Source organism: Bos grunniens, chromosome 25 (assembly GCF_055505025.1).
Source record: "Bos grunniens cultivar Pamir isolate PY7600 chromosome 25, Bosgru_T2T1.0, whole genome shotgun sequence".
Taxonomy (NCBI): Eukaryota; Metazoa; Chordata; class Mammalia; order Artiodactyla; family Bovidae; genus Bos; species Bos grunniens.
In genome coordinates, this window is record NC_141189.1 from 20,179,637 (window position 1) to 20,199,206 (window position 19,570).

At 45.2% G+C, this 19,570-nt stretch overlaps 1 protein-coding gene across 17 annotated transcripts in view; it reads left to right on the forward strand.

Moving 5' to 3' along the window:
- The window catches only part of ARHGAP17 (Rho GTPase activating protein 17), a 102,465-nt gene that overhangs the window by 66,591 nt on the left and 16,304 nt on the right, over positions 1 to 19,570 (forward strand). For 9 of the 17 annotated variants that reach the window (XR_015154606.1, XR_015154607.1, XR_015154605.1 and 6 more), the window contains 9 exons: positions 1,551 to 1,678; positions 2,454 to 2,565; positions 3,113 to 3,194; positions 5,685 to 5,765; positions 7,774 to 7,887; positions 10,307 to 10,398; positions 12,617 to 12,776; positions 15,021 to 15,254; positions 17,230 to 17,393. Coding sequence is in view for 8 of the 17 variants with exons in the window: in XM_086375264.1 (XP_086231390.1) it covers positions 1,551 to 1,678; positions 2,454 to 2,565; positions 3,113 to 3,194; positions 5,685 to 5,765; positions 7,774 to 7,887; positions 10,307 to 10,398; positions 12,617 to 12,776; positions 15,021 to 15,254; positions 17,230 to 17,393 (1,167 nt within the window). In the remaining 9 variants the exon portion in view is untranslated. The remainder of the gene's footprint in view (positions 1 to 1,550; positions 1,679 to 2,453; positions 2,566 to 3,112; positions 3,195 to 5,684; positions 5,766 to 7,773; positions 7,888 to 10,306; positions 10,399 to 12,616; positions 12,777 to 15,020; positions 15,255 to 17,229; positions 17,394 to 19,570) is intronic. The other 8 variants (XR_015154610.1, XR_015154611.1, XR_015154609.1 and 5 more) reach the window with 2 other exon arrangements.

Below are 19,570 nucleotides of genomic sequence, written 5' to 3' on the forward strand. Positions count from 1 at the left end.
TGTGATGGCAGGAATCATTTTCAGAAGTCCCTGGGTGATTCTGATGTGTCCCCCACCCCCTCAGGGGAAGGTCAGCTGGCCCTCTTCTGCCTGTGTTGAGAATCATTGCTTTAAATAAAGGGATGAAGTGTTTGAGGTAAGATCTGGCCTTTGAGTGGACTGTCCCAGAGCTCTGTCTTCTGAGAAGGGCCAGGCCCCTGGGTGCGGGTTGTGTTCAGAGTTCCACGGACCAGGGCTGGGGCCCTCACCAGGGGCGAGGGGCCTCCTGACAGTTCTGAGAGTGGCCACTGCCCTCCGCCCCCTCACCCTGTCCTTTAAGGTCCTAGGGTAGGAATTTATGTTGGCCCTTTCCAGTCCTGTATGATAATGCTAGGCTTGTGTTTACATTTTTAAGAAATTATTTCCTTTTTCAACTGAAGGAGTCGATTTCTTGTACCCTACTTGCTGTTTCCACCAAAGAAAAGCAGCCTTTGACCTCTGACTTCCCAGGAGCGCCCAGGTCTCCGGGTTCGTGGGATTTCCCTTTCTTTCTTGCAGTGGGCCCCTCCTGCCATCACATGCGGAGCGGTGTCAGAGCCATGCTGGGGTAACACTGCCCATCTGGCATTCAAGATTCGAATAGCAAAGTGGCTGAAGGACACATGTCCACATGCTGAGAGGAACCCTTCCTGAACCACATGTCCCGGTGGAGTCCCTCCCACCAGCCGACTTGCTCCCTTTGGCTTCTGCATGCATCTCCATCAGTACTGGGTCTCCACGGGCCCCCAGGCAGCCCGGGTCCCACCACCAGTTCCTGGTCTCCCTTGGGCATCCCCGTCGTAAATGCCTGTTTCTGTGTGCCCGCTCTCTCGTTTGTCTTTCTGCTAAGCCGCCTCACCTCTCTCGTGGAATGAAGCAGCGCATATGACCGGAAAATAATACACAGCGTTGCTTTGCTGCTGTCCGCACAGCCTCCAGCCTAAGCTGCCTTGTGGGGGCTGCGTTCTCTCCACTCAGAATCCTGGGCAGTCTGGGGGTCTGGCACCAAGAGGTGCTGCAGGTCTGGGGGTAGGAGTTTACGGTGGCCCTCTCCAGTCCTGTTTAGTAATACTCGGCTGGTGTTTACATCTTTAAGAAATTACTTCCTTTTTCAATGGAAGGAGTCGATTTCTTGTCCTCCGGATAGAAAACCAGTGCTGCTCTGCACGGCTAGGTCAATTTCTTCTCAGTGGAACCTCTGTGCTCAGACAGGCCATTGGTTTTGGCCCAAGGCAGCCCACCCATCTCGGGTGCATGTTGGGCCAGAAGCCCCATTGCAGCTTCCGCTGGGCATCTCACGTCGGGCACCGTGGCGTGTTGGGCTCTGCTCCACAGGCCACCTTCCCAGCCTGGCACATATGTAAACAGGAAAGGACACGAGCAAAGAGGACACGTTTCCCCCTTTCCCAAAGCCTCAGCTACAGGCTGCTAAAGAAAAAAAGAAAAATCCCTCCTCGTAGTCTGGGGGAGGAAATAACTTGGTGACGCCCACGAGGTGGTCGAGTGTCTCACTGGACAGTTTGCTGCTCTAGATAAGTGGGCGGAGAAGCCCGCCTTTGGGACGCCTTTGGAAGAACACCTGAAGCGGAGCGGCCGCGAGATCGCACTGCCCATCGAGGCCTGCGTGATGCTCCTGCTGGAGACGGGCATGAAGGAGGAGGTGAGGGGCCCCGCCGTCCCGGGCCGGTCTCCCCGGACCAGTGACTCTTGAACCGCGTTCACTGTGACCACATTTCACACTGAAACCCTGTCCATGTTACCTTCTGTAGACATGGAATGAAAGAGAGCTTTCACAGAGCAATATTTACCTTGCCTACCTGCAGTACACTCTGCCTTTTTTTTTTTTTTTCTTTTGGCCCCATTTGATTATTTCATTTTATACTGTGGTCATGATTTGTGAAAGTGAATTTCATGATGTACTACTGAACCAGAGCTTATGTGAGCTTTGGTTTCCAATAGCAAGATTCTTAGATTTGTGTAGTACTCTGTGAGGTGGGGGAGGGTGGTATTTACATACTTTTATTTTATGAAATCCTTACCCCAGGTGGCGCTAGTGGTTAAAAAACAAAACCCACCTGCCAATGCAGGAGGCATAGTGTTCCCACCTTGGTCAGGAAGATCCCCTGGAGGAGGGGATGACAACCCACCCCTGTGTCCTTGCCTGGGAAAGTCCATGGACAGAGAAGCCTAGCAGGCTAGAGTCCATGGGGTCGCAAAGAGCTGGACACAACTTAGCAACTGAACAACAAAAGCAAATAGCTGATGAACAACATTGTGGTAGTCTCAGGTGAACAGTGAGGGGACTCAGCTGTACAGATACGTGTATCCATTCTCCCCCAAACTCCCGTCTCCTCCAGGCTGCCGCGTAACCTCGAGCAGAGTTCCAGGTGCTGTTTGTACAGGAGGTGATACTAATGGCTTTGCGTTGTCTTTAGGGCCTTTTCCGAATTGGGGCTGGGGCCTCCAAGTTAAAGAAACTGAAAGCTGCTCTAGACTGTTCTACTTCTCACCTGGATGAGTTCTACTCTGACCCCCATGCCGTAGCAGGTGAGCTCCATGGAAGAAGGCACCTCGAGGTGACATAGCATCAGCTGAACGTTCAACATTAAGTTTAAGTAACAGATGAAACTGAAATGGTCTCCTTAATAGATTTAAGTGACAAAACTGAAATGACAAAACTCAAAAGTGTGCCTACTTACACATACATATCTTTTCTGTTCCTGTTTTGGGGGTTTTGTTTTATTTTCCTGATTATTAAGTAAAGGTGAAAGAAGCTTATAATCCAAATGTTTGGAGGCATGCTTGTATTCTCTTCCTTTCTTTTACCCCCAAATCTCCATCTGCACAGAGAAATGATACCTATTAATTTGACTTTGAAGCTAATTTTACTTTCTATTGATCTCTCAATATATTTTACAAGGGACAGAAATCATCTTGTGAATATTTCATTCTCTAACCACTCCTGCCAGTTCATGATTTGTTCTATGTATTGTGAGTGGTTATAATTGAGGTCATTTGAATTTGCAAAATGATATATCCTAAGAGTCCCAGCCTTGCCCCTTGTCACACTCAAAGAGGGTGTTACTAATTTCAGGTGCTTTGAAGTCCTATTTACGGGAGCTGCCTGAACCTTTGATGACTTTTAATCTGTATGAAGAATGGACACAGGTTGCGAGGTAAGTGTAAAGAACACCAAGTTGTTTTTTTCTTAATTGATTTACTTTTAACTGAAGGATAATTGCTGTACAATATTGTGTTGGCTTCTGCCATACATCAACAGGAATCAGCTATAGGTATACATGTCCCCTCCCTCTTGACCCTCCCTCCCACCTCCCACCCCTCTAGGTTGCCACAGAGCACTGGTTTGAGCTCCCTGAGTCATACAGCAAATTCCCACTGGCTGTCTATTTTACATATGGTAGTGTGTATGTAAAGAACACCGAATTTTAAAAGTTAAAGAAAACAATGTAATACTCTGTCTTGTTTGTAAATCACCTTACTCTTGGGGACCACAAAACAACATTAAAATAAGGTATTTTGAGCTGTGTGGGAACTCAGCTGTGCAATAATATAATGTTTACGTAATCAGTAACAACAGTTGATGCTTACTGAGCATTTACTGCAAGCTAAGTACTGTACTAATCTTTATGCCCGTGAATTCCTGCAGCCAATAATTAATAACATGAAAGGCAGAAATGGCTGTTATCCTCACTGTTCAGATGAGGAAACGGAGGCTTACGAAAGACTGGTGTCACTTAACTGACAGAGCTTGGAATCCACACCCAGAACTCTGCCCCGGAGCCTGAGTCCCTGCTGTTTATCTCTTCCCCTCCAACCCCGGCTTCTGTCTGTCCAGAAGTAGTTGGTTTTAGGCAAGGCAGAACTCATTGCAAAAGTTCTAGAGGCTTCTTCCTGGCCGCCTCCTGGTCAACGTGTCCCTCCCAGTTGACTCGCCTCCTCTCAGAATGCCTAATTCCTCACCTATAAGGGGAGGGGAATATACCTCCCCTCCCCTCCACGCATCTTCAAATACTCACCTGTTCCCATCAAACGAGCGGTGATTAGAAATAAGCCATGTGTTCTGATGAGTCATTCATCATCAGTTGAACCAGGCATTTGGGCTTTTTTTTTTTTTATGGTGTTGACTTTTTTTTTCTTTAAATATTTAGTTATTTTTGGTTGTATCAGGTCTTAGTTGCAGCATGTGGGGTCTTAGTGCCCTGACCAGGGATCGAATCCATATCCCCTGCACTGGAAGGCAAATTATTAACCACTGGACCACCAGGGAAGTCCGTGAGCTTTTCTGTGCAGCTATGGCACAAGGCTTTCTCCCTGGCAGACAGTCAGGATTTTAAAGTAAGAGTGACCTCTTAGGCCAGTTGTGTCCTTGGAAGCAGCACGGGGCACTGCCTGCTCTGGGTACTCACATGTGTGGGGCTGGGGGAACCCACTGAGCAGTGTCAGGTCAGGGGTTCTGGAGTCTCGTATTGGGTGGGCTCCTTCCCTCTTCCTAGGCCTTGACTTTTCTCTCTGTTCTGAGATTCCCAGATTTGTCCCTGTGAGGAAATAAGCGGTAAAAGAGGGAATCTGTCTACTGGTGTGTTGATTCTATACTTGAGAAATGTCATCCCCTCCCAGTGACACATTCACTGGCCTCTAGAGTTGTCACTGTGTTTAACCCCTACCCACAGCTCTCCAGGCTGGTTCAGCTGTCGAGGAGGTTTTAAGTCCGAAGGTGTGTTGTGTGAGCAACTTCTAACGCCCTCTCTCGCTGGTGGGCAGAGTTGATTCTTGCCCTGCGGGCTCTGATCTAACCCTTTTTGGGTCTGTGAAAGCTCACACATTGAAACTCTGCAGCAGGAGAATTCCTGTAATTGCTTCAAAACAGAAAGGGCTTCTTGGCCCGGAGCCTTTGGGCAGTACTGAGCACAGGGAGAGCCCTGGGGATTGGGGTGCTAGGAGCTTGGCCCGCTCATCTGTTGCTGGGCCACCCTTGGGACAACAGACCTGAGCCCCGGACGCTGTACAGGAATATACACATTGTCTAGATAGAATTTTCAGAATGCCTCCTGTGTGCCAAACGTTGATCTAGGTGGTTTCTCATTGTTCTGTCTCTGAAAGCTCACAGTCACTTGGCAGAATTAACATTCTTATCCCCAGTTTGGCACTTTAGGAGATTGAGTCTTAATGAGGTTGACTAACTGCTCAGCATATGTTAGTTAGTATTTGACTCCATATTCGTTTCTTTCCAAAATCTGTGCTTTCTAATTAAAAATTTTTTTAATTTAATTTTTTATTTTTTGGCTACACCACCTAGCATGTTGGATCCTAGTTCCCCAACCAATAATCGATCTTGCACACCCCCACCGCTGCCCCATGCATTGGAAGCTCAGAGTCTTAACCACTTGACCACCAGGGAAGCCCCTTTAATTCTTTTTTTAATCTTGGCTGTGCCACACGGCTTGCGGAATCTCAGGTCCCTGACTAGGGATTGAACCTGGGCCACGGCAGTGAAAAGTGCCGAATCCGAACCACTAGAAATTGCTGTGCTGTTTTCCAACTGTGCTTTCTCTGTCAGTGGGGGCATCGCTGCTAATATAGCAAATGAACACAGGTATTCCTAAAATGAGTGTTAATAAACGGTTATAAATAATTTTTTTTCTCAGCGTACAGGATCAAGACAAAAAACTTCAGGATTTATGGAGAACATGTCAGAAGTTGCCACCACAAAATTTTGTTAACTTTAGGTATGTATGATTGGCATTCTGCAAATTAAGCCACCGAGCTGCAATGAAGAAAGGTTTAATCCGCAGCGGAGAGGCCACTGGATTCAAGCATGTTTGGCACAATCAAAAAAATGCTCTGGAGGGTAACTCGGGGTTGCTGGGAGTGGGGCTTGATATATATTACTGTGATGTGTCTGGAGCACGGGCATCATGTCTGCCATCGACAGGTATGTCTCCTGACCATCTCATCACTGCAGCTGTTGGGAAAAAATTCTTATGAAAAGTTTGATCGACAGTATGTTGGATTTGGAGTCCAAATTGTCCAATATCTAAAAGGCAAAAATTCAACAATAGTTGTCCTTTCTGTAATGTGTTTCACATATGCTACATAATTTAAGCAGAGTACAAATCATCCTGCTCAATAAAACTTCAAGAAATGGAGATTATGTATTAGTTTGTGGGATGGCTGTGTTTGTAGGAAAATTTGCCATGGAATAAATTTCTAGTATTTAACTTCAGTTTTCTCTTTGACTTAAAATGTAACTTTGAAGAAGCACAGAGAGAGGGTAAAAAAGGTAGCCTGAGGTAATAAAGTTGTTTAAAACCAAAGAAAACTTTGTAAGAAGATATGATCTGAAATGACAGATACTTTACTGGTGAAAGTTCTGGTATGTCGCCTGACCTTTAATTTCAGTCTTAGATCCTGTTACTAAGCTAAAGCTAAATATTCTAATATTTAGCTAATATTTTGAAATCTAAATATTTTAATATCTTAGCTATCAACCATGCCTTATGAATGTGTTAAATTTATAATCCCTTATTTGATTTGTTTAACACACCCAGCTTGTAATTGCAGGTACTCTTTCTTCAGTGTCTTATGGTGGAAACTAAATTACAGTGCTTGGTACTTTGGGATCTGAGCTTTTATTTTGTTTAACTTACTCATTATAATTTTTACTAATTATTTTTTGACTAGGGAGGACATTTCCATGGTTCAAAATTCAAAGATGTACAATGGAAAAAATCTCTTTCCTCTTCTTGTCTCTCAGTTACCTACTTCCTCTCCTGAGAAACAACTCGTGTTTTCAGTTTCTTGTATATCCTCTCAGCAAGAGTTGATAGATGTAGAATCAAATATATATACATATATATATGTCTACATACATATCTACAAACGTTTCTGTCACACCTTTCACTTTTTTTTTTTAAACCAAATGGCACTGTATATTAGGTACATCATTCTTCTCCTTGCCTTCTTTGTTATAATGCACGTCCTGGAGGTCTGTCCATATCAGTGTGTAATACATTTTTATGGCTACATAGTACTCTACTGTATGGATATGCTATGATTTATTTAATCAGCCCCCTCTTGGTAAATAGTTGGGTTTGTGCTTAATTTTTTGCTTTTATAGTGCTATTTTTGTACCTGAGAGTATATGATAAATTGGACATTTTCATAATTAGGGCCTAAAGCGTTCTCATATACAGTTTCTTTTAAGCAATAAACCTATACTTGTATTTTTAAAATCATGTTTGTAAAAAAGAAATTATGTTCACATTAAGAATATCTTGACCCCACTGTTAATCAAATTGTAATCTATTTCAGGGTAGAGAGATAGGTCATAAAGGAAAAACAGATTAGAAATATATAGCACATAGAGATTGAATCATTGAGGTTTGCATTTGAGCTGTTTTCCCATTCCAAGCTCTGAACTATCTATTCCCTGGAACAAAGAACATGTACTTATGGAGAATGAAATGGCAACCCACTCCAGTATTCTTGCCTAGAGAATTCCATGGACAGAGGAGCTTGGCGGGCTAGTCCATGGGGTCACAAAGAGTGGGACAATAAAGGTTACTTCAATAACAAAAAAAAAGAAAACACACTTAACCCAAGGCAGCTTCGGGTTAAGTCACACCCTGCAGTTAGCATCTGTGGGATCTGGGGTTGAGCACCCCATGGGCAGGAAGGTACTGCTCCTCCAAGTATTTCAGAGTAGATGCTTTTCTTCTCTCTTTTGTTCCGTAGGTATTTAATCAAGTTCCTTGCGAAGCTTGCTCAGACCAGCGACATTAATAAAATGACCCCCAGCAACATTGCAATCGTGTTAGGCCCTAACTTGTTATGGGCCAAAAATGAAGGGTGAGTAACCGTTCCCTGTATCCTGTTATCTAAGTTCTGCTTTCCACCTGATGCGAAGGGTAGACATGAAATTCACTTCTGAAGTCGATATTTCCCTGATAGCCGACTTTCTCAGACCTTACTATGCGCTGGGTCCTGTCCCACACGCTGGTCACACAAAGGTGTAAGAGACTTTGTCCCTGTCCTCCAAGGACCCCAGTCCTGGGCAGCCAGGCAGGTGAATGGTGATCGTGCAGTGATAAGCTCCACACACACATCTGTGCATCATAGACGTTATGAAGGAGGAACACAGCTTGGGCTGAGTCATTCAGGAGGAGACGGCACTTGACTGATGATGGATGAGCGGTTTTCCATGGGTAGGACCTGAATGAGCCGTGGCACAGAGGGCATAAAAAGGCCCTGGTCTCTGTGTTTGGGGGTGAGGGGTGGGGTGCATCATGTGGTCTCATATAGCTTGAGCACAGGGGTCATGAGGCTATGGGTGAAATTTATGGAGCCACTTTATGAAGGGCCTCATGCATCTTGCTGAGATGTTAGCAACTTATTTTATGGGTCATGCTGGGAAGAGGGCATCAAGATTTCTCAGCAGAAGAATCACTTGAGCAAATTGGATTTAGAAAGATTATTTGTTGGCTCTGAGAACTGTAGATTGACTGGAGGAGAGGTATCTAAGAGGTCAACTAGGAAGCGTCCAGGAAACCACTCATGTTGACATCTGCCACATAACCTTTTGAAATCGGTGATCTGTCCTCATTTTTACAGATGAGGATGCTGAGGCTTAGACAGGACAAATAATTTGCTTATTGCACAGCAGGGAAGTGGTGGGGCCCACAGGATCTGTCCTTAGCTTTTACCACTCTTCCCTGCCTCCCCTCACTTCTCTTCAGCTTTGTAAAATCATGAATGGTTCAAGTTACCATTCAAAAAATATAAGGACTTTCTGAATCAAATTTTTTCTATCTTTAATTCATCCATTTCCTTGTGGTATGCCCACTCTTGTTTTGGAAAGTATTTATAAAATTATTTACAAAGATCCAACGTTATAAAGCAAAAGATAAGTGAATATAAAGGCTAACTACATAGTGAATCGTATCCTACAGCAAATAAATTCCAAGGTAGACCAAAGAGGTAATTATAAAGAGTGATGTTGTAAACATAGCAAGTTAAAAAAAAATAAGCAAATAAACATAAATGCGTCAGGTAAATATTTATTAGCTTTGAGCATATAATGTAAGAGGATTTTATAAGCATAAAAGCAGTTTAGGAAACAGATAAGTCAAAAAGCTCCTTAAATAAATAGCAATTCACAAATGGGAAGGGAGTTCCTCTAAAAATATCCAGATACATAAAAAGGTCTTGAAATCAATAGGTAAACAATATCTCCTCAAAAAGAAAGATTGGCCAAGAATACCAGTGAATCGTTCCTCCCCCGTGCTGAGGTTCTAAGGCAGGAGAATCAGAATCCAGGTGGGTGGAAGGGAAGCATGAACCAGAGGGGAGGGTGATTTTCAAGCAGAATTTGGATTCAGATTCCAACTAATCTGGAATTTGAAAGGAGCTAGAACTTTCACATGGTTGGAAATCAGAGCAAAAGTATTCTTCCCAGTGGAAAGACAGGTTCTAGTGATAAAAGGAGGGAGGAAGTAGGTTTGGGACAGTCGGATGTGGGATCCAGTCTGTCAGAGATCTGTGTCCTCCTTTATATGAAAAACCTCAGAACAGTCATGATGCTGTAAAAATTAAGTGCAGTGAAGAATCTGAGGCTCTGAGCATGGTTGGTGCCCAGTAAATGTCAGGCCCTTGCAGCCCATCTGCCGTCCTGTGTTCTGACTCTGGACTGGATGTGAGCTCCTTAACTGCAGGGACAACAATTCTTCTTTATTTTCTTTCTTGTGAGCCCTGGCATTCAGACACTGTCAACTTCTGAACACACACCTTGGGACCAGTCCACATCTGTATGTGACAACCTTAGTTAACATGTGTAAACGCAGAGCCCAGGTCTTCTGTGTGATAAGAGACACCCCGAAACACCGCATACGCTTGGCTGCATCATAGCCATGATCACCATTGTATATGTGATCCGGGGTCTTAGACAGTGTGACTCCCACAGGCAAGAGTATGGAGTGGGAAAATGCAGGCCTGTCCCCAAACAACTGAAAACCAGCATTCTGAGACATCATTGGGGACTGACTTACGTCATACTTGTTAGCACAGACTAAGGAGTGACGGCCAAGTTAGGGTAATTTTTCTTCCTGGGTGATCACTGCCACACTCCTTGGCCAGAGCCTGATGGATCTCATTTTTGCCTTTGTACTTAAATGTTTTATCCTTTCAATATAACTGAATTGCCCTGACTCAACCTGCAGAAATTAGAAGCTGACCTGGGGAGGTGGTTTAACTTTGTCAACTTCCTTTGCAGAACGCTCGCCGAGATGGCAGCTGCCACATCCGTCCACGTGGTTGCGGTCATCGAACCCATCATCCAGCACGCCAACTGGTTCTTCCCCGAAGGTGACTGCCGCTCCAATTTCATCAACACACTGATACACAACAGTAGTATAAACAGTCTTTCTTTGTTGTTTATCTTTGAAGTTTTCATTGGGGTAAAATACACATAATATGAAATTACCGTTTTAAGTGTACAATTCAGAGGGTTAACTGCATTCCCAGTGTTGTGCCACCACCATCATCTATTTCCAAAGCTTCTTCATCATTCCAAACTGAAACCCTGCCCACTGAATGATAAGTGTACATTATCTCTGCCCCTCAGTCTCTGTAACTGTTAATACTGTCCTGCTTTCTGTCTCTGGGAGTTGGTGATGGACAGGGAAGCCTGGCATGCTACAGTCCTTGGGGTCACAAAGAGTTGGACACAACTGAGCAACTGAACTTTCTGTCTCTGTGAATTTGCCTGTTCTATGCATGTCCTATAAGTAGAATCATAGAATGTTTAACCCTGTGTGTCTGCCCTGTTTCATTTAGCATAACAATTTCAAGGGTCATTCATCCATGTTGTAGCATGTGTCAGAATTTCATTCCGTTTTAAAAATCTGAATAATATTCCTTGTATGTATAAACAACATTTTGTTTATCTGTTAGCCGATTGGTGGGCGTTTAGGCTGTTTGCACCTTTTTGACTATTGGTAATTGGCCGCTCTAAACATCGGTATAGGGGTATCTGTTTAATTCCCAGATTTATTTTGGGTACATATCCAGGAGTGGCATTGCTGAGCTATATGAGAATTCTATGTATAAACAATCTTTTTAAGGAAGCAAATGCATAAGTAATCCCATCACATTGCCTTTACTTTTTCATGCTTCTTTTTAGACCCTTGGCATTCCTGTTTTCACACAGTAGTAGCCTCACTGTTGGGTATTTCACTTTGTTTCACAGCACATGGAGTCATCCATTCAGCCAGTGTGTGCTGAGTACTCGCTAGGTGCATGTTTGCTGGTGAGATGTGCTGTCTTCCCTGGAGAAGGAGACCTGATCGTCAGAGAAACTCTAACACATGACACCTTTGAAGGAAGGTGGAGGGAGGATTTGACAGACTCAGGTGTCAGGCACCAAGGGCCAGGGATGACTCTGTAGAAGAGGTGACACTGACATGCAGGGATCCTCAGGGGTGCAGGGCCCCCTTTCGGGTACTGGTTGGGAGTCTGGCCCTTCCGCCCCAGCTTTGCCCAGAGCAGCCCGGCTGTCATCCTCTGGAGTGTAAGCTCCTTGAAGCCTGGTCAAGCACATCTCTTCTCCTCTGTCTTTTTTCTTCATAGTCATCTTTCTTCTCATCTGTCTCTTCCCCTGAGTTCCCACCATCCAGAATCACACCCCACTCATGTAAGGATGCATAGTGAATGTGTGATGGATAGGTGATAATTGGCATTCTGCCCAGGGTTTCCTTTTTTTTTTGGAGGGGGTCAGTGTTCATTGAGGTGCAATTTGCATAAATTAACAACTGACTGTACAGTGTAATGATTTTTAACAAATACATCCAGTGTGTACCTGCCACAATGATTTACATAGAGTGTTTCCATCATCCCAGAGAGTTCTTTCATGACCCTTTTCAGTCATGCCTATCATTCAGCCGGTGGCCATCACTCATCTGCTTTCCGTGTCTACAGTCTGTCTTTTAAACATTTTTATATAAATAAGAGTATGGAGTGTAGTCTTTTGTATCTGGCTTCTTTCATTTAGCATCATGCTTTTCAATAAGTTGAATTGCTCAGTCGTGTCCGACTCTTTGCAACCCCTCGGACTGCAGCACCCCAGGCTCCCTGATCACGCTTTTGAGAGCCAAGATTTCTTTTGAGAAAACGAGTCTTCAGAACCTGCTATAGACAGTATGAAGTTGATACCGCCCTTTTTATCTATTTAATATCAAGCTGTAAATATCTTAGTTTTTTCTGCTTCCAATAAGTAGTCATCCATGCTCAGTATCCTCTTCCATATTCCATGTTTTCTTTTTTTTTTTTAAGAAAAGAGAAAGTGGGGGAGTTGTGTAACTTGGATGCTGAGTCATACCCCTCCCTTAGCTCTAGTTTTCTTACCTTACCCCCCTACCTTGGTTTGGGAAACTGTCGTTAAGAAGATGAGGTGCCTGGGGCTTCCCCTTGTGAAATAGTGAGGGCTCGTGGACGAGAGGAGTCTCCTGTCCCAGTGGGCTGTCCTCCAGCTCTCTTGGCCACTGTGCGCTGTGTCTCACGTACACGCTTCTTTTTCTTCCGGCAGAGGTGGAATTCAACGTGTCAGAAGCGTTCGTACCTCTCACCACCCCAAATTCCAATCACTCATCCCACACTGGAAACGACCCTGTCGACTCGGGGACCCTGGAGAGGAAGCGGCCTGCCAGCATGGCGGTGATGGAGGGGGACCTGGTGAAGAAGGAGAGGTGCGTTCAGAGCTATGATCTTCACGGTGGTGGGAGCTGGCACGGGGAGAGGCAGCGACCCATGGTCCCTGGTCCTGCCTCAGTGGACCTGTCCCTCGGGAGCGACTCAGTGAGCACCCAGGCCTGTCAGAGTCCAGACAGTTTCAGGAACTCGGCTCTAGTTCGTTGCAAACATTAATCCGTCCCGACAGGAGGTGTGTAGCCACCAGTTAACACTCGTACCTGGCGCATCCAAGCTTTGCTTGGTGGTCTGTGATGAGCCCTACACAGTAGCATCACACACATGTTACTAAATGTTACTAAATGTACTTGATTGGAGAAAAAGAAAAAAAAGAGTTAAATATTGAGGATGTCTGTCCAGGAGTGAATATGAGAACAACCCACCTCTCATGGTGATCTGTGTGAGCTGGTGTCTAAAGACACACGTTTTTGGTATAACTTGGTTCCTCACTGGATGCCAACCATAGGAGCCTCAGTTTTTGCCAGTTCTGGAAGAAAAAAAACTGTGTCGGACTTAGTAAGAGGCAGTACTAGTCTCTATACTAGGCTCCTTGGGTGATCTGTGGGATTTTCAAACGTTATTAAGACTATTTGTGGTTTTTGCCTTCAGATGCCAATCTGTCCAACATGTATGCTGAAATGCTACTGTGTTTACCAGTAACGCTGAGTTAGGAGTCGCGTGCTTTTCTCATGTACATGCAATAATCTTACTGGAAATAGTTTTACATGAAAACTAAACAAGCTCTTATTCTAACTGCCCGCTCTTAAAGTGAGGTCTGTTTTTTTGTTTTGCCTTTTTGTTGTTTCTTTGTTTTTAAAACCCATAGCAAAGGAAAAGGCTTTACTCTTCTGTTCCGTCACTCTGGAGGCCACATTTACGATGTGCAGAAGCTTCACTCCTCTGAACCAACATTCACACACGCAGAAGAGCTCCCTGATGACAAACTGTCCTTCACAGAATTAGCCTTTGTGTATCTGAAGTTACAGACTGCAGTGTTAGGGTCTACTTAGCACATGCTAAAGAGTTCCCAGCCATCTTCCTGGATGGATTCTCCCCACCAGCTGACTCAGTAACCACAAGCTCAGGCAGCCATATACCTTTCTAATCTTTTGAACTGGCCAAAAAGGTTAAAGTTCATACACCAGTGGCTTCAGTAGAAAGTGAATCTTCCTTCTAACCTATCATCCAACCACCATCTCCTTTCCCAGAGCAACTATTTTTCCAGTCCTACACATCTGCTCAGATATATTCTTTGCGTATTTACCATCATTTCTGGGCTTCCCTGGTGGCTCAGTGATAAAGAATCTGCCTGCCAATGCAAGAGACGCAGGAGATGTGGGGTCAGAAAGATCCCTTGGAGTAGGAAATGGCAACCCACTCCAGTATTCTTGTCTGGAGAATCCCATGCGCAGAGGAACCTGGTGGGCCACAGTCCATGGGGTCGCAAAAGAGTCGGACATGACTTAGCAGCTAAACAACAAACAGCGCGTCCTTTTGGATATATTCTTTGCATACGCATAGACCTAAGTTGGAGAAGGCAATGGCACCCCACTCCAGTACTCTTGCCTGGAAAATCCCATGGATGGAGGAGCCTGGTGGGCTGCAGTCCATGGGGTCGCTAAGAGTCAGACTTGACTGAGCGACTTCACTTTCACTTTAATCTTTCATGCATTGGAGAAGGAAATGGCAACCCACTCCAGTGGTCTTGCCTGGAGAATCCCAGGGACAGGGGAGCCTGGTGGACTGCCGTGTATGGGGTCGCACAGAGTCGGACACGACTAAAGCGACTTAGCAGCAGCAGCAGACCTAAGTTTCTACATCTCAGCTTAAGAGGTGACGTAAGGCTGTCTGACTTTGCTGCTGGTGGCACTTCTGCACTCAGCTTCCACCTTGATGGGGAAACACACAGATTCCAGGTGATGGCCTCGTGGAAATAAACTATGGAAATAAACACGCTGTTATGATGGTGCTCACTCAGGATGAGGCCTGCGTGTTTGCTTTCAGCTGCTCACACCCACTTTCAGAAAGGACGTTGGTCAGTACCAGGTCCAGATTTAGAGCCCTGTTACTCCGTGCCTGAGTAACAGGAGCGACCATTCATCTGGTCCTTGCTGCTTCATTGCATGCTGGGCAACTGGGGTGGCTGTCCCCGCGTGTGGGGTTTAACACGCGGGGACTGACGGGCGTCTGTGTCAGTGGTCGGCTCGCATGGTGTGTTGCTCACTTTTCTTCTCTCTGTGTAGCTTTGGTGTGAAGCTTATGGACTTCCAGGCCCACCGGCGGGGTGGCACCCTAAATAGAAAGCACGTATCCCCTGCTTTCCAGCCACCACTCCCGCCCACAGATGGCAGCACCTTGGCTCCGGCGGGCCCAGAGCCCCCTCCTCAGAGCTCTAGGGCCGAGAGCAGCACAGGGGGTGGGACTGGCCCCTCCTCTGCAGGCATTCTGGAGCAGGGGCCCAGCCCGGGCGACAGCAGGTAAGGAGGCCAGCTTCTGCTGGCAGTGGGTGCCAGACACCCCAGCCTTCTTGCAGGTGCTGGCCTGCGGGCATGGCCTCCATGTCCCAAGGATCATTTGGCACAGCATGAACCATCTTTGCCTTCACTCCTCCTGGCAAAGGATGGAAAAAAAGACTGCAAATTGCTTGCTTCCTTTCCTGTTTTCAAAAGAAAGCAACATTTGTTTGCATTCTTTACCATACTGCTTTAGGGGTGGGAAGCTAGAAGCCAGTGAGTGTCTCACAGTCATAAGCCTCTCCTACCTGTTTGATGTATACTCGTTGTTCACGTAGCACTTGCTTGTTGTCATCCAGAACGCTAACTAGTAAATGCTGGCCTGTAACAAGTTAGTAAGATAATCATATTCCTCGCATTCCTTCACTCATCCATTCAGCCATCCATCCAATCAGATGTAGTGAATAACTGTGCTGGCCACTATACTGAGCATCCCCCCAGCCCCCTGACTTTAAGTCTTGTAGGGGAAGGGATTGTAGAAAATAATGGTAGATTTTCTTCGGAGGCTCTTTGGTTACTTCACCTTTTGATTAGCCACCTGGAGTGGACTGTGAATTTATAGCAGCTTTAGGGAAAAATACCTTTGACCTGGAGACCTTTATTGAATTGGCGTGAATTCAGTTCTCCACTCTGACCTGGGCAGATAGCCACGAGAAGCCACTTGAGGTGGTATGTTGGGTGGTTCAGAGCTGGCAGCTGCTATAAAAGATGAGCCCCTCTTGTACATGCTAACATGTTTACTGTATTTGGTCTACCTTGGCCACCTATAAAGCACTGAACGGTCATATATCAAGTAAAATAAAAGGTAAAACAAGGATGGCCGCCTGTGAATCATGCACTTTTTTCCTGCCCAGAGGTGACTTTGCCTTGGGGGAGCTCCCTCAGGTCTTCTCCTTTGGTGGGGAGAGACTGCTTGTCATGTGCAAAGCATAATGAGATGAGAATCTCATTAAATTCTCATAGCTAACTGAGGGCTTTGTACATTCCTACATTCCTTTCTACCAGCATAATTGAAGGAAATATACCTCCTGGTTAAAAATAACTAAGGCCTCAAACTCCCTGGTGCTTCAAACACGCATTGTAAGCTCCACCTTGGCCTGTCCATAACTCCTGCCACACAGGTGTTCATTTGGGCCTAAATCTTTTGCTTGGAGAAAAAGTCTTAGCAGACTCACACATTTTCATTTACCTGCAGCGTTCAATTTGTTTTAATCAGGCAAAATATTTTATTTAAGACAAATTAGTCTTCACCGTAGAAGGACAAGTAGGATCTCCGTCATCAATTTGCTCTTTGTTTTTTGTGCTCTGTAGATATCTTGGGGTACATCTCATCAATGGCATTTACCTTGACAAATTGTAGCTGTAAAGTTCAGTATACAGAGTTCTGAGCCAGGGATTAGTGGAACCTCAGATCTGATCTCTACGCCACTATTAACCCACCCTGGACCTTGAGTAATCATTTAGCCTCTCAGAGTTTCTCTTTCCTGCAGGCCAAATTATTGATAATAATTGAGCACTTGATCATTTAGCATAGCATTAGTGTTTTGCTACTCCATTTGCTTAGTTTTGTCCAACGTGTATGTCAAAATGGTATTATTTTGAAGTCCAAAAACCCTTTCATGTCTTTAAATGTTGCCCAATTTAAGTACAAGCTCATTAGAACTTGAAATTTCTTATTGATTGCTGCAAAATGGCCTCTCATGATTTTTAAGTGACAGAGTAGTTGGAAGACCATCTGGTGCCATGAATCTCAAAATCTGTGGTCCTGGCTGGCACCAAATAGATACCAGCTTCAGAGACCCTGAGTGAGCTATTTAAAAGTTCAGACCACCTCCTTGCCTGCTATGGGGAAAACTAGTGGGAATCCCATACTTTACAGCATGTTTAGCTTTTCTAGCTGGAAATGCTTGACATCTAACGTGGCTTCTGCTCCCCATAGTCCTCCAAAGCCCAAGGACTCTGTAGCTGCCCCTGCGCCCGGGAGGAACAGCAGTCAGGCGGCCCCCGGTCCAAGCCAGGCCCAGGCAGCTGCCGGCTCCCATCAGCTCTCTGTGGGCCCCGTGCACAATTCCGCCGGCCCGAGCCCTCACACTGTGCGCCGAGGTAAGTCCCCGCCACCTTCACTCATGCCCTTGGGGAGGGACACGCACACCTCCCTGGGTCAGCGTAGCAGTCAGGCTGAGAAGCTCTCCGGCTGATGGTTCCACATCTGTTGTAAAGTGGCAAGCAGAAATACCAGTCGTTAAGGAAAAGAATCCTTAAGGGAAGTGGAAAAATGGGGAGCAGGCAAACAGACCTTTCAGAATATGTTTGAGCTACCAAGCCTGAGAGACAGTCGTTTCTCCAGAAATGCTCCCTGTTTTCCAGGAACCTGGTGTTCCAAGCCCTCACTCTGTTTTCAGAATCACAGCCTCTGTCCCAGCCAGGCTTCCTGGGCCTGGGAGTCCCCAGGCTCTCTGGATTGGGCTCTGGGTCTCTGGGTCCCCATTCACATGTAATCTGACCTGCTCCCACCTGTGCCACTGTGGTCCTCACCCCCGCAGGCAGGGACATGGCTTTTTTTTTTTTTTTTTTAATGAAAAATTCTTTAAATTCTATAGTGCTTTACAGTTTTTTCAAAAGTTTTGCACACGTGATTTAATATAATCCCATAATAACACCCCCTTTTTTCCATACCCCTTTCTTGCCCCTCCCCGCATCCCTCTCCCTAGTGGTAACCACTGTTTTGTTCTATGTATCTTTGAGTCTGCTGTTTTTTTGTTTTATTCACCACTCCGTTGTATCTTAGATTCCATGCAGAAGAGATATCATACAGGATTTCTCTTTCTGACCTATTTTGCTCAGCATAATGCCCATCAGGAGGGGGATGGCTTTAAGCCACAAAGCTGAGTGAGTCATCCTGGCTGGAACTCTCCATTCCTTCCATGCAGACCTCCCACCAGGCACCCTGCATGGCCTGGCCACGTGGTCTAGGTTGGCCCCTCTGAGCCCAGCTCTTCCCTTGTCCCTTTACTGACTTCAGCCTCACTGGTCCACTCTCTGTTCCTCAGATGCACTAAGCTTACTCCCTCTTTAGAGCTTCTGCACATATTTTCTCTTCTAGAACATTCTGTCCCACATCTTCACATGGTTCCTTCTTTTTTATTTTATTGGGGTAGGAGCACATGAGATCTACCCTTTTAAATATGTGTGTATAATAGACAGTACTGCACTCTTCAGTGCATAATACAATCCTGTACTGTAGACACAGTGATATACAAGAGATCTCCAGAAGCTGCCTAACATGACTGATACCTTATGCCTGTTGAATACCAGCTCTCCATCACTCCCCGTCTTTACTCCTGCCCCCAGTCCCTGGCAACGCCCATTCCACTCCTGGTTCCAAGAGTTTGACTGTTCTTGATACCTCATGTAAGTGGAATCAGTTAGAATAGGTCTTTCTGTGACTAGGTTGTTTCACTTCGCATCATGTCTTTAAAGTTCATCTGCATTGTTATATATGACAGAATTTCCTATTTTTTGAGGCTATTCCATTTTATATATATACCAACTTTTTTAAAATCCAGTCATCCCTTCTCAGTGTAAGAAAAAAATTTGGAAGTAATTTTTGATGCAAATAAAGTATAGAAGATCCATATCCAATATACTGAATACTAAATTTAAAAAATCAGGAGCCACTTAAAGGGCTGATATCCTGTTCATCATAAAATTGAGATAAAAATTAGTTGTACTAAGAAATACCTTTTCACCTCCTTGGGAAAAATGACCATTTTTCTTTAAAGAAAAAAAAAATCCAGTTATCCATCAATGGGCAATAGATTGTTTCCACATCCTGGCTATTGTGAATCATGCTTCAGTGGACATGGATGTGCAAACAGTCTCTTCAAAATCCTGATTTCATTTCTTTTGGATAAATACTCAGAAGTGAGATTCTTCAATCAATGTGGTAGTTTTATTTTTAATTTTTTTTAGGAGACTTCATTCTGTTTTCCATAATGGCTGTCAGATCAGATCAGTCACTCAGTCGTGTCCGACTCTTTGCGACCCCATGAATCGCAGCACGCCAGGCCTCCCTGTCCATCACCAACTCCCCGAGTTCACCCAGACTCACGTCCATCGAGTCAGTGATGCCATCCAGCCATCTCATCCTCTGTCGTCCCCTTCTCCTCCTGCCCCCAATCCCTCCCAGCATCAGAGTCTTTTCCAATGAGTCAACTCTTCGCATGAGGTGGCCAAAGAACTGGAGTTTCAGCTTTAGCATCATTCCTTCCCAAGAAATC